This window comes from Leucopleurus acutus (genome assembly GCF_964270905.1).
Source record: "Leucopleurus acutus genome assembly, chromosome: 3".
NCBI lineage: Eukaryota > Metazoa > Chordata > Mammalia > Artiodactyla > Delphinidae > Leucopleurus > Leucopleurus acutus.
In genome coordinates this window covers 53,938,733-53,954,547 of record NC_139145.1, presented here as the reverse complement: position 1 = coordinate 53,954,547, position 15,815 = coordinate 53,938,733, and the positions used below count along the sequence as shown (strand labels likewise).

At 42.4% G+C, this 15,815-nt stretch overlaps 1 protein-coding gene across 1 annotated transcript; it reads right to left on the bottom strand.

The window, feature by feature from the left end:
- Positions 1-2,238: 2,238 nt before the first annotated feature.
- Positions 2,239-14,951, bottom strand: GRXCR2 (glutaredoxin and cysteine rich domain containing 2; the record flags this gene model as incomplete). The annotated part of the gene is made up of 3 exons (XM_082835637.1): positions 2,239-2,421; positions 8,818-9,039; positions 14,616-14,951. 3 exons carry the CDS (start codon positions 14,949-14,951, stop codon positions 2,239-2,241), a joined length of 741 nt encoding a protein of 246 aa, XP_082691763.1.
- Positions 14,952-15,815: the final 864 nt, after the last annotated feature.

The following is a 15,815-nucleotide window of genomic DNA, read 5'->3' as shown; positions in this document are numbered from 1 at the left end:
CCTCTCACTGCTGTGGCCTCTCCCGTTGCGGAGCAACGCGCAGGCTCAGTGGCCATGGCTCACGGGCCCAGCCGCTCTGCGGCATGTGGGATCATCCCGGACCGGGGCACGAACCCGTGTCCCCTGCATCGGCAGGCGGACTCTCAACCACTGCACCACCAGGGAAGCCCCAATGTTTTATTTTTCATCAAACATTTATCCTTCTCTAACACACTATACATTATATACATACATATATAGTTTAATCAGGTAAGTGTCTTTTTATTCTGTATTACATATTTTTAGTTGTCTCTAAATACATATATTTTAGTTGTCAATATCACCCCACCAAAATGTAAGCTCCACAGGGACCAGGACTTTGTCCGTTTTGTCTAGTGATGCATCCCCAGTATTCAATAAATACTTAACTGAATAAATAAATGTAATCATTAGTAGATGTATTTATTATGAAATGAAAAGTATTAAATGATCTTAAGAGCTTGGGGTAAGGAAAAGAAACCAACAGAGTTCACACCTCTTCCTCTGGGAAGCCACTCTAACCCCACTCAGGCTATGTTAGGTGTCCCTTCCATGTGCTCCAAATGCTCCCTGGAATTCCCCTTTCCCAGAACTTGTCACACTATATTGTAATTATCTGTTTATATATCTGTCTCCTCCGCTGAAACTCTAAGTCCCATAAGATACCAAAGGGTGGTGCCCATCTGGGAAACACTGCACATCAAGCACCTGGTAATACCATCCTGCATGTCCAACAAACAGTATCTGTGGTCGAATGTTCCTGTCAAAAAGCAGAAGAATACACTTAAAGGTCTTAGGATCTCTCGACATCATTCCTTCCTCTGATATTCTGGAAAGACAGAAGAGCCAATAGCTGTAAGGAAACATAAACAGAGTCAGGAAATAGTTAAGTACAGAAGCAAAGAAAGTTGGTGGGCAATAGTGCCATTGTTTTGGCTGAAAGAGAACAGGCAAAATTATCTTGGTCTTGAAAAATAGTTTAATATTTTTATTAGAAGTATGTATATTGTCTGAAGATCACTCCACTGTTGAATTATATTAACAGCTGAATATTAGAGAATAACAAACAAATCTTGAAAAAATTAAGTTACGAAAATCAAAATAATTACCATAGAAAAGCAATGCGTGTAAATAGATAACAGATTGTACAGTGTTATTCTCAAGGGGGAAGGGGAATGGCTGTTAGGGCTGCAAAAGTTCATTTAACAAACGTATTTTTCTAATTTTACAACCAACTTTAAGAGGAAAAATTATCCTTAGTATGCATATTCACAGACAGTAGAAACATAATTACTAAATATCAGCCTTGGTGAGTTTTTCTTTTTAGAAGTTTCCAATAGATATCTATAAAATACCCACAGTCTTTTAGGAAGAGATCATGGCTGTACCTTAGCCTTAAAATAAATGCATTCATTTGGTAATAATTTGGGGGCTGGAAGAAGTCGTTATCACACACACCCATATACTTAAGCACCAAATTTATCATAAATAGCTTTGACTTGGCTTATAACCTCAGTAGTGTAGAGGCGCACAGAAATGTCTTATCTCATCTTGTCCTAAGAAGTAGCATTGCTCATTGCCTGCATGCATATTACCCAAGCACATCACACAGGAGAGACTCAGGACTTTGAAAAAAAGGGGCTCCTCAGCTCGCCTCTCTTCAGCAAGAAGCAAACACATCTTGTTTTGTTTTCAGCGGCCTGCTAGTGCATTCAACATCGGGCCTCCCTTTCCTCCTCTGCTTAATTAAAAATGCAATTTGACCAATAACTGTATGAAATGCATTATAAGCAACAAGAATGTAGTTCATCAGAAACCTGACTTTTTTTATTCCTTTCTCTCTGCATAATTTTTCAAATAACTCCCAACCGGGAAATGACTTCAGCCTGCTGCCTGAATTGTACATTTATTTGTTCACTTGTGCAAGGAGAAACCTGAGCTAAGTCAAGTGAGATACATGCACACGGTCCTGGAAGGATCATTTGAGAACCAGTTTCAAAGCAGATTCTAATTCAAAAATGCCTCTGCCACTTAGACCCACATGGAGATGTTACCAGCCTCACGAAATATCATCGAGTAACTGAGCTGTGCCAGTGGTGGAAGTGATCGCGGCCACGGTGGCTTCCTTGCTGGGAGAGGGAGGAGAAGGTGGAGGAGGGGCAGTTGATTACAAATAGCTTTAGGGAGGATGCGATAAAAGCGGACATACAAAGCCACGGGCTATTGATTGCAAATCTGGCAAGGCTGCAGGCCATTCTCATTGCAGGCAGGGCACCGCAGGGCCCGATAGGACTCCTTAAATCTGTTGGCCAGCATCGAGAACTTGCTGCCGTGGCACAGAGAGCAGGTGGCACTGCCCGATCCTCGGCAGTGAAAACAGTTGTCCTCGGGAAGTTCCCCTTCCTGCAAGAGACAGGTCAGGGTTAAGTTACAGCAGCAGTTCAAATCCATTGTTCACACACAAGTCAAAATAGCACTGGGAGCCTGCAGAGGCCGGGGCAGAATTCGAGGAAAAGGCGTCCCACACGTGCCAACGAGGGACCTGGCCAGAGGCACAGAATAAGCTCAGCACTTTATCGGAGATTTCCCTGATGGACCTCTCTAAGACAGCAACTCCTGCCACCAGACTGTGCACTCCACAACTTGACCTTTTTCATCTCTCTTGTCACCATCTGACACGTTATTTCTGTACCCATAAGGGCAGGACTTAATGTTCCTCATTGCCAAACTAATAGTGAACACTTGTGAAACACCTGGGAGGTGTCAGGCGCTATACCCGAGCCCTCGGCAGTGAGAGTGCAGAGGCCTAACCACTGGACTGCCAGGGAATTCCCTGGGCACTGTTCGAAGAGCTCTCTCTGTGCCAGTGGTCACACAGCTTGAAGAGAAGGAGGCAGGCTTGGGTCCCAGGGGGTCGGGCGCCAGAGATCATGCTTCTACTGACTCCATATGCAGCCCTCATCAGAGTTGCCCAGCAGTAGGTGCCCAGGATTGTTCTGTGTGACTGAGGGGACGGATGAATGGATGTTGCAATCCTTTGGAGCGTAGCTCTGAATTCCTGCAGAACTTTTATCTTTATGCTCTTGGAGAGCCATGAAAAGGCCCTGTGATTAAGAGCTCGGCTCTGGAGTCAGCAGCCTGGAGCTGAGGCCTGCTTCTGACAACTGTGCACCTGGGACAGTTCCCTTAACCTCCCTAAATCTCAGTTTCTTTACCTGTGATCTGGGAGGGATATTGCTTACCTCTCTGAGTAGCTGGAATATTAAATGAGAGAGTATATGTAAATGCCCTAATATGTTATTTGGCATATTATAGGTTCTCCATTAAAGTTAGTTTACTTCTAAGCCTTGTCCCCTCCTGCCAGGGACACCAGACTATGCCCCTTGGCTATCGCTGTGCTCTTCCCCTAAGACATCTCAAGGAAACTGGCAATTTTGCGCTGCCATGCAATGACCGTGCACAGACCACGAACCTTCTGTGAAATAAGGGGTAATACCAGATCGATACCAGGTAGATTCAGCACCAATTCCTGTCCATTTCACCTTTTGAACATCTCTCAAATCTCTTCAGTTTCCCCTCCACAACCACAATCCCGATCCAGACACCTATCGATTCTGGCAGGAACTCAGCATAGTTCCTGCCTCCGGGCTTGTGGGATGTTCTCACCATGGATACCAATCTCATGAACCTACAGCTGTGATTGCCACATAGAAAGCACCCAAGAAACCTTGTAATGAACACCTGCCCACCAGATAAATTTCAGGTTAAAACCCAATCCCTAGGACTTCCCTGGTGGCTCAGTGGTTAAGAATCCGCCTGCCACTGCAGGGAACACGGGTTCGAGCCCTGGTCTGGGAAGATCCCACATGCCACGGAGCAACGAAGCCTGTGCGCCACAACTACTGAAGCCCACGTGCCTAGGGCCCGTGCTCCGCAACAAGAGAAGCCACCGCAATGAAAAGCCCACACACCGCAACGATGAGTAGCCACTGCTCACTGCAACTAGAGAAAGCCCGCGTGCAGCAATGAAGACCCAACACAGCCAAAGATAGATAGATAAATAAATAAATTTATTGAAAAAAAAATCTCCTTAGCTGATGTACATTGTCAGTTACTTCTTACATCAGGCTCTCATCCTTAGGTCTCTCTCTAGCTGGTGTCGAGGAAACTTTCCCCACTCTCAACCCAACCAGCTCCTACCTGTTCTCAGATGTCAGCTTAGCAGCACTTCCTCCAGGAAGCCTTGCCCACTCGTACCTCTGGACCAGGAGTCCCACCCCACCTCTACTGCCCCTAGCCTGGCAGGTCTCACACTCCCCTGAAAGCTCCTGCTGACTAGACAGGAAGTGTTCTGGGCTCGTGCCTCTCTCCATCACTTCCTGACATCTAGTGTAGTACCTGGCACAATATTTGCTGTCCACATACTTGCTGAATGAATAAACAAACAAAACAATGATGCCTGGAGATCCCTTAGTGTTCTTAAATTCTAGGAACTAACAAGACGGCTGGAGTTCACTGGGTGCCTCAACCAGCTAACACAACTTTCTTTTGTAACCTAAGAATACAAATCATCTCTGAAAAGGGAGGCCTATGTTCTAAAAATAGCCCCATCGCACTGCAAAGTGCCTAAGTAGGTATTAAATGGTATTTATTCTAGATGTAGGGAATGGAGGTCATTTTCCAGCTGACAAAACCCCAGATGATGTCCATGTCCCCTTTTGTTAATATTTTACTGATTGTTGCCATATTCTGATATGTTAACAATGGGGAAATTGGTTTTCTTCCCTTAAAGTATGCAGAATAAATATATTTGCCAAAATATTCTTAAAGCAAATTGCCATGGTCCATTTTTCTGCCAAATCCATCATGTTTTTGTTTTGCACTTGATCCCACTGAGATTTTAATGATATAAGTCAATGTTGTCAAAGAAAATACAGTAAAATCCTACCATAATGCTATACATGTGATCCAAAAATTCATTTGCATAGAATGCCAGGCCAGATATTGAAAGATCAGTGAAATGACCTGGTGAGCCTGCCATAAAGAACAAGAACAAATCATCAATCAAATCTCATCTCATGTCACGTGGTTATATGGCACATTGTTAGAGGTTTCACTGGAGTTTCCATTCTTTTTTTGTGTGTGTGTGGTACGCGGGCCTCTCACTGCTGTGGCCTCTGCCGTTGTGGAGCACAGGCTCCAGACGCGCAGGCTCAGTGGCCATGGCTCACGGGTCCAGCCGCTCCGCGGCATGTGGGATCCTCCCGGACCGGGGCACGAACCCGCGTCCCCTGCATCGGCAGGCGGACTCCCAACCACTGCGCCACCAGGGAAGGCCTGGAGTTTCCATTCTTATCCTAAGTTACCACCCTTCCTCCAACTGTTTGCTCTCATTATGCTCTTTTTAATTATTCAGTTAACTCAACAGGTATTTATTGAGCCTCTACTTTATATAAGGCATGCATGATATCAGCGTCTGCATACCAGTCTCAATATTTTTAAAAATTCTTCCCAGAAAACATTTAGTAAGAAGATATAGAACATGGCTGCACAGCGTAACTTAGGTTCGAGAACCCAACAACCTACCCAAATCACCTCTCATTAGCTCCATGACCAAGAAAAGGGGTCTCAGCTTTCATCAGAGACTCAAAGACTTGCGTGGCCCTGAAGATGGTAACCAGCACCAATCTGGAGGCCAATCAGCAGAGTGATTAAGATCATGAGATTGGTAGTCAGGTGGACCCAGGTTTGACTACTGACCCCGGTGACCTCTGGCGAGTTACTTAACTTCTCTGAGCCTTAGTTTCCCCAGCTGCAGAATGGGACTACAGATAATACCCACCTCACAGAGTCCTTGTGAGGATGAAATGGACTACTGCATGGAAAGCACTGGGCATGGGGCCTGGCTAACATGAACCCTCAAAAAATGGCAGTTATTATTATCATTATTCTGTTTCAAAGGTAAGATCACCTAAAGCATAAAGAAGCCCAGATCACTTATGGTCTCAAATCCACTGAATACAGGGTCAGATTTTTCCCCTTCTACTTTTCATTGTGGCTCAATTCAATTATTCCTCTCCTTTTCTTTTATAGTTAATACAGACGTTCAAGCATGGCCTGGCTTTTAGCCCTCCCTGCTCTTTCATCAAGGTCCTACTGTTTCCCTGTTCCATATAACACAACAGAGTCTCTTGGTCAGAATGGGCTCCTTGATGTTCTTTGACCCTCTGATTTAGAATAAAAGTTGTCTGGGCATTTACTGCATGAGGGATGGGGCAAACAAATAGCAATTTCAAACAGAGCTTAGGGACTTCCCTGGTGGCGCAGTGGTTACGAATCCGCCTGCCGATGCAGGGGACGTGGGTTCGAGCCCTGGTCTGGGAAGATCCCACATGCCGTGGAGCACCAAAGCCCATGCACCACAACTACTGAGGCTGTGCTCTAGAGGCTGCAAGCCACAGCTACTGAAGCCCGAGTGCTCAACTACTAAGGCCCACGTGCCTAGAGCCCGTGCTCCACAACAAGAGAAGCCACTGCAATGAGAAGCCCATGCACCGCAATGAAGAGTGGCCCCCGCTCGCCACAACTAAAAAAAGAAAGCCCGCGTGCAACAATGAAGACTCAATGCAGGCAAAAATCAATCAATCAATTAGTTAATTAATTATAAATAAATAAAATAAAATAGAGCTTAAAGGACAGGCAAGTGGAGTATAACCTTTCACAGCAACTTTCTGCTGCACACCTCTGTCTTGGTTTATGGCATTATAGTTAAAAAACACCGTTCTCTCCAAATTGAATTGAAAGGTAATTGTCATAGCAGGCTTGTTGTTGCTTTTTCATTCAGGCCTGCAATGTGACCTGCATTTCTGGTCCTCTTCTGAAAATGCATGCTCCAAGTTACAATATGGTATGGAAAAGGATAGCATTAATGAATTTTAAAGTGGGACGGTAATGCTTTGGATCACAAAGTTTAGTTGTCTGACTCCTGCTATGTTAGGCTCTGAATAGTGCTTTGTAGAAAGCGAGAGAAGGCAGAGGCAGAATATTTCTTATCAGTTGGCATTTTCATTCCAAATTCCAGTATTCTTTCCACAAACATTTACCTAATATTTACTGAGCACCTATTAAATGTCAGGCTCTATTATTTTTAGCATTGGAACTACTATGTTACACCCAACATAAACATGCCCCCTGACCTAATAGAGACCAAATCCTAGTGGGTAAGAGCAAACATTAACCAAAGAATCACACAAATAAATGTAAGATTACATGTGCAGGGGGAGGGGGAGGTGCCTTGAGGGGTCCATCCTTGTGGATTTTTACCCTCATGGGATTTTATCCTCATGGAAACCAGGGGAGGCCTCTCTGTAGAAGTGATGCCTCCACTGAGATCTGTGGGCAAGGAGGTAGGGAGTCTGGAGAATATTCTAGGCACAGGGAAGTTGCCAGCAAAGAACATCTAAGGGGTAGCCAGATGGGCAGTGTGCATAGGGCAGAGAATTAGCAGATATGTGTAAGAGATGAGGCTGAAAAAGCCAGGCCACACAGTGCTTTCTAGAACAAGTGAGGAGTTTTGGTTTTATCCCAAGTGATAAGAGCCTACTGAAAGCTGTTTTCTTTTGGCAGCTGGGTGGGGGGGGTGGTGAGTAAGGGATGGCATGATCAGATTTGCATTTCAACTATATTTTATCAAGTGTGAGATCAGGTCGGAAAGAGACAGGAATGGTTCTGAGGAGAACTGGAGTCTGGTCATGGCGTTCTCATTCCCTTGACTCAAGTGCGAGGAAGCCCCTGGCCCATTTTGTCATGCTAACCCATGGGAGGTTCAGCTTCAAGTCCCAAGAGATGGAATCTAAAGAGAGAAAATTCATTTCTGCTGCTTTCCAAGCTTTTACTCTCTTAGCTTAAATTCACCAAAATTGCTTTTCTCACCCTCAACCCCATACTGTGAACTAACGAATGTCATCACCTTCCCGCTTGTCTGAGCATGTCTGAGCAAGGTGGGGTGTGCACACCTCTGAAACGTGTGGGGAGAAAAAAACATTCGTACTATCTATATTTATTTTTTATCTAAAGAAAACAAAATAAGAAATTAAGCTTTAATAATATCTTCATAAGAAAAGGTTATATTGATTTTTAATAAACAAGGTGACACCAGCACCCTCACTAAGTTGGGCAGTCACTTAACATAGGTGGTACCCAAGGGACCCTGTTGTATACATGATGTAAAGTGACCTCACTTTACATAAAGTGACAATGACGACCCTGCTCATTCGTTCACTTTCAGCATATTACAACATGTGGTTCACTAGTGTCTGGTCTAGTGGATTTACAGATGATATTGCTTAGTTTTAACTAAACTAATCTCCACAAACTCTAAAGACAAGTAGATTTATTAGATTTCTTCAAGGAAACTGTGGGCTGAGAATTACCAACAGTAATAGGAGCACAAGCAAACCCATAAGAAAAGGACAGAGCTGATTTTTTTCCATCTCTAGAACAAGCTGTTCTAAGCCTCAATGCAAAGTGAAAACAATAAGTTCCTAATCAGATCTTAAATCATTTAAAATAATTCAAATTATGAGTATTTGAAATATGGGCTTATAACTATTATTGCTAACAATAAAATGTGATAAACCACTAGAATATAATAAACTTAAAATTCCTCAACATCTTTAACATTTAGACATAAGTATTCACATTCAAAAGTTCTTACTTAAATAGTGCACAGTGAAAACAATTTGGAGACCACGGCTATAGGGCCAGCTCTGCGCAGGGCAGTGAACCGTTCTGACATACCTGTGGGTACTGGTTATGGGGGAAGGTGCCTCCCGTCTCTGCCAAAGGCCCATCGTTCTGGTCTCCATAGATTTCTTCTTTGCTCATCAGAGACTCTTCCTCAGCCTCCTCTTCCTTCTGGAGCATTTTCCTCATGAAATCTCTCTTGTCCATTGGAGTTCGAATGATTTTCAGGTTATTCGTGTAGATGATTATCTTTCCAAAATCTATAATAGGTGGGGACTAGAGAAATGAAGAATGAGCATGGTCATTCACCAGGAGTCACCAAATACAGGGCTGCAGAACCTCTTCAACATCCCAGGAAAGAGAGATATGGTCTGGCACTAGGGATCCCATCACAGCCCAAAGCTACAGTTCATTCTCTGGTTTCTTTGCTCCGTCTGAAAACCCTGAACAACAGCTTCTTTCTTCCTGTTGATGGTAACCAGCCAAAGCTGAATTAATCATGTAACTAGAATGTAGGACTCTGCAGGACAGGGTCTAGAGCTTCTATTCCTGCTACATACCATGGGATCTGGTGCAGCGCTGGGCACAGTGAGTGCTTAATGCATACAAAGGAAAGCTTTTAAAAAATAAATCTCTCAGCAACCAAATTACTAGTTATGCTTTTTTTAAAAAAATTACCAGTTTACATAATTAATCAGGGTGCCTTTTAAGTCCTAACTTTTTTTTTGTTTATTGTATAATGTGCATCATTTGAAAATACCAAGGAAATATCTTTTTGTTTTTAATGATGCATGAATGGAAGTAATGCTAGTTGGCAGTATTTGATTGTAAGAAATCAATAAAGTAACTGTATTTTTAAAAAAATAAATAAATCTCTCTCCAACATTTTTATGCATAAATAATAACAGTAGACACAATTTATTGAATTACTACTATTATTATTATTATAGTGGATAGCATTTGTTTTGGGTCAGGCTTCATACTAAGCATTTTACAAACATTACTTCACTTCCCTCCCAAACGTCCCTATGAGGTAGATGCTATGACTTCTACATTTTACAGAGAAGGAGACTGAGGTTCAGGGTGGTTAAGAGTCTTCCACGTTTACAGAGTTACTTAGCGTTTGTGGCCAGGATTCAAACCCAGGTCTGTCTCACCCTAAGGACCATATTCTTAACACCTATACTGTAGTACTCATAAACATTCCCCACAACCACCAGATAAGATATATGTGTGTGTGTGTGTGTGTGTGTGTGTGTGTGTGTTCATTATTCATATAATATGAAAATTTTTTATGTCAATAAGTGTACTTCTATAGCATCATTACTAATAGCCTATGTTCCCTTGTATGGATTTATCATGTGTTACTTCATCATTTGCTGAGAAACAACTTGGGCAATACTACAATGCAGTAGAGAAGCCTGGGGAGGAAATGTTTCGCAGAGCTAGGATAGCTTGGGGGGAAACAACACTAGATCCCAGTTCCATTGTCCACCAGTTGTGAGATGGGGAGAGCCATTTGGCCTCTCAGAACCTGTTTGTTCACGCAGATGGGTTGACATCCAACTAATGGGCACCACCAGAGACAAATTACTTATTAAAATATATGAATATTTCCATACTGGGTGGTTATCAGGTGTTGTCCTGATACTCATGAGAGCCTTCCTGTTTCCCCAGCCTCTCTCTTCAGGGAGCCTCTCACATCCCCAGACTCAGCAATGTAGACATTAATGCTTAAGACCCCAGTCTCAGGACCCTGCCCCAGCACTCTGCTGGCTTCTGTGCTGACTGAGCAGTGTTCCTGTGCTTAAATATTTTGACTCTCATCCCTGAGGCTAATTATATCAACGTCTAGGGGCGAGGGTGCAATGAAGAATATGTAAGAGTTTGCAAAAGCTGAAGATACTATGCAAGTGATGGGCATTGTTACTGCCACTAGTATTAGAAACTTCTTTAGTAGTGCACGTACAATCATGCTACACAACTACATTCCCCAGCATGAAATATCTGGCCCTGCTTTTACAGAACTGTATAAACCAAATTTATTTAGATGCCACAGTTAAGCAGTCTCCTATTTAAAGCCATCAGGCATTCAGTCACAACCTGGCTTGAGCAGGACTTCAATCTTCAGGTCCCCTTCCTTGAAACACCCGTGGAGTTTTCAATAATTATTTACGGAGCCACAAGCTTCCTGCCTGGCCCTGTATTCTCTCCCTCTCTTCAGGGGATCATGTAGCAGCTTCCCTTTCCTACTGTTTGATGCATGCTGGGTTCCTGTTTCACACTCTGGACTATCAGTTTCTGAGCATCAGAAGATAAAGATGGTGGCACTTTTGGAAGGTTCCATATCTCTTTCCAGTAATAGCCAAAGAGGTTCAGTTACTAGGAAGCTTTTTTCACACATAGGGCTGGTTTTTTCAAGGCAAAATTCTCAATATACAAAAAAAAAAAAAAAAAAAATTGCAGTCATCTGGTCCAACCTCCTGCCTCTAAGCTGGTCAGCATCTGAGACACTCAGGATAGTAAATTTATTTTTAAGATACTCCAAAGATGGAGGGTCCCAAATCACCTTTAAGGTGTGTTTAAGTTTCAGTCACCCTGACAGCCAAGTTCTTCCTTGTGTCTAAGGAAACTCTCTGGGTGTAACTAAAGTTCACATTATCCAGTTACACCCAATTGCCTGTGAGGAATACCCACTCTTACATTATAGAGGACCAGGATGGAGCCAGGAATTTTTTGTGTCCTTCCAATGCTCGGAATGGCAACTTATGTGATTAAACATTCATAAATACTCTGATGTCAAAAGCAACAGGACTAGGAATTGCCATTCAGGGACCATGAAACCTTTCCATTGCTCTGTGTTTAAATGCAGACATGCCTAGTGGGTACCAGAAACTCAATGGCCTTTGGAGGTAGGCAGACCTGAGTTCAAATTTTAAATCTCTCAAACTGTGTGAGATTTGCAAGTTTTTTTAAGCCCTATAAACTTGTTTTTCCAATTTGTAAAACTCTCACAGAGTTACTGTGAAGAAAAGTTTGCATAATTTCCACAAAGTACCTGTTCAATAAATGTTACTTTCCTTCTTCCTTTCCCTTTCATTTTTTTAAATGAACCTTATAAATTTTAGTCAGTTTCAATTCCTTAAAATATCTGATTGTTTATAACCACTTTCTCTATCCATCACATAAAATTTTAAAAGACTCCATATTTCCTAGATAAGAACCTGGTCATTATCACAATGGTAGGTAACATATACTGAGCATATACAATGTGCCAGGCACAATGCTAAGTACTTTTAATGTCATATATTTTTAATCACCGTGATAATCTTTGAAAGTAGGTACTTTTATTATCACAAGGTTAAGTGGCTTGCTCAAGCTCACAGAGTAAGTGGGTAGAACGGACATCAAGTCCAGGTTTAATTGACACCAGAGCCTTGCTTTTTATGATTATTATTTTATTGTGGTAAAATATACATAACATAAAATTTACCACTTTAACCTTCTTAAGGTTCAGTTCGGGGACATCAGTACATTCACATTATTGTGCAACCACGTGTCTCCAGAATGTTTTCTTATTCCCACACTGACACTCTTCAGTTAAACTCCACCATCTCCTCTCCCCAACCCCTGGCAAACACCACTCTGCTTTCTGTCTCCGTAAATTAGACTATGCTAGTACCTCATGAAAGTGGAATCATACAACTATCTTTTTGTGACCGGCTTATTGCACTTAGCTCAAGGTCTTCAGGGTTCAGGCATGTTATAATGTGTATCAGAATTTCCTTCCTTTTAAGGCTGAATAATATTCTACTGTATGTATATACCACGTTTTGTTTGTTCAGTCACCTATTGATGAATATTTGGGCACCTATGGGCAATTATGCTGCTATGAACACTGGTGTACAAATATCTGTTCAAGTTCAGAGCCCTTGCTTTTAATTATTGTGTTTCACTGCTACCCAGTGTTGCTGTAAAGCCGATATCTACTAAGGGTTATTTTACAGTTGGATTCACTATTGAAAAATCATGACTTCCCAGCTCTCATTTCCTTATTTTTCCTAAGTACCGCACTGACAACCTGTTTCAGTGGGTGGAGCTGCACGAATCCATCCTGATCACTCTCACACCAGAGGCGGCCTAGCAGTGGGATGTGGCATTTGTCCAGGCAACAAAGAAAACAAGGATAACCGGATGAAGCAGAAATCAAACCCTGAACCTTGTCTCTAGAGTACTATGTTTAAAACCACTGTGCCGTGCTGCGAGGAAGACTCCGGTAGCTGGTTTTATCAAGTCCATGCCTAATCATACTTTTACATAAATGCCAAGTATGACACATGACTGATGAAGGTCAAGAAGTCCAACATTATAAACCATGGCCTTGTACAAGGTTCGTATAAACTATGACTTTATAAATTCTAAAGCTACAAATGAGATTTAGTTAAAAAGAAATCCTGTAAGTACAGGATATAACAAATTACCTAGGACGTAATAAGCACTTGATAAATGGTAACTATTATTATCATCATCATCACTATTATTAATGGCCTTATTCTCTTAAAAGGAACATTCCATAGGGCCAAGGGCATGAGGAATCAGAAGACCTGGGTTCTTATTCTGACTCTACATCTAATGACCCTATAATATTGGGTGGGTCCCTTACAACTTGGAACTCAATTTTCCTCACTTGCAAAATGGAAAATACCATACTTTGCCTTTCTCCTCAAGGTTGTGAAGAAGATTCAATGAGATAGAATGTGATAGTGCTTTGTAATGCGTAAGTCACTCCACTAACATGAGGGATTGTTCATTCCAGCCCCCTTTAATATCAAAAAGAAACCTGGTATTATCTTTGATAAATGTGGACATGCCCATAATTACACTTTTACCAATGCCAGCAAGGCCAATACATTTGTCTGCTATAGATGTATAATCTGTTCCCTTAGGAAATGAACAATAAAAATGATTAGAGAGTAATTATCTGAATTTCACACTTTAAAGATGAAAACATATCCTGGTGTGCTATTCATTAATAACCTGGTACATTATATCATTGTATTCACTCTTTTTTTTTTTTTAAGGCATTCATGGCCCTACTGGCAGAGAGCATATACACATCTCTGTTTTTGGAAATCAGCAAATATTTTCCAGGTTCTTCTAGCTTCAAAGAAGATCATGTATGGGCTTTTGATTATCCATGGTACTGGAGAAGATAACTGAAATTCACAGATAAAATACATGTTTCAAGTGAAATATTAGCTCAAATGTCTTCCCATGTAACATTTCCTCTGGCTGATTTGCTTTTCACCATTTCTTCCCAGGACTCCAACTACCCGGCATTCATGTTAACAAGCAATGGAAAGGCAAAATAAATAAATAAACAAACAAAAAAGCAGGCAGCAGGAGGGAGATAAGAAATAAAAGTAGACATGGATAAACCACAAGCTGAATAATTGGCTGGAATAAAATAAGCACCTTCAAGCACTTAGCTCTTTCAGGAAAAAGAACAACTCGTTGCCGCATAATTTTCTAAAACGGCAGACCGGCAACCTGAAAACCGCTGCATCTCTATTTCATTTACTTACCAAGATTGCCCAGCCAAACACCCAATTACAATTTGCTACCCTGGATGGAATTTGAATACTAGCTATGCGTATTGCACTTTCCAATAGGTAGTCAACAAGAACGTTATTTTCATCCCAGAAATATTATTCTGAGAGCGGCTTCACCTTTGGTGCACCTATAGCTCTGGTCAGTACCAGAGTAGGAGCGAGATACAAATCTGAACAATTCAGGTGTTTCTCTAACCACATTTTAGTCCTTAAAGCTTATACACCATGGGCAATACCAACCTTACGGTCATTCGCCTTGTAATCATTGAAGAAAGGCTGGCTGCTCGCCAAGGTGTAGGCACTACCCTCTCGAAACACGCTGATCCTCTGAGCAGTCAGCTTAGGGGAGTACGACCGGGGTTTGGGGGCTTCCCCAGACCCATAAACACCATCCATTGGTTCAAGGGACTCTTGGAGGAAACTGTGAGGGTACTCCTCCTTTGGCGACTCTAATTCCTGCCCATCCTCAAAGACCTGCTTCAACACCCGGCCACTGTAGGAGGAAGAGATTTTAAATCGTACTTTCCGGGGTTTGCCGTCACTCTTCTGGTTCAGCTTCTTCGCAGGGTCCTCCATCAGCAGAAGGTTCACCTTGTGGTTTCCAGGCTTTGGTGTAGCCAGTGAAACTTGGGGCTCTGAGAAAAAGGCATTTTATTTTCTCTCCTGCATATGATTAATTCAAGCTGGTGCTGGGGTATGCTCGGTTTACAGCAACTGACACCTGCACGTTAAATATTGATAGGCCTTCATGCCGAGGCAGGCTGCTGCGGGTCTATGGAGTGGACGGAGCATGAGACAAGACCGGGTCCTCTCGGAATCCAAAACTCGCCCGTGCCTTCACCCCAACCCTGGCATTTCTTAATAGGAGCATGAGTAGGTTTATTTAGACTGAACAAGTAATCAGTTCAGCATGGATCAGTTAGCAAGGGTCTTGTTATTCTTACCCACAACTATGACCTAGTGAGCATTTAATAGGTGCCAGAGATTTTTACAAGCATTATCTTACTTTGTCCTCACAATAAACCTACAATGAAACTATTATTATCTGTGCTTTACAGAGGGGAAAGTGTGGGCCCCAGCAGATTCTCCATTAGTTTACTCTATTACAGCAAGTAAGTGACAGAGCAGGGATTCGAACTCAGTTCTAACTGATTCCAAAACCCATGACCAGTCCACCAAGCCGAAAGTTTTCAAACCGTGTCTCATGGAGCCCTAGACAGGAAGAAGCCATGGGTCCTCCTGAGCCTTCTACCCCTGCATTAACCAACGCACCTTCACTTTATATCTATCTTATATTTAAGATTTCATCTGCAAGAACAGCATGAGCCCCAACGCCTACTGAAGACAGCACCTAGTAAATGCCCACACTGTGAGATAGTTGCTGGGATGAATATCAGAGAAGCACAAGACATGGGGCTTGAGAATGACAGTCCTATAATT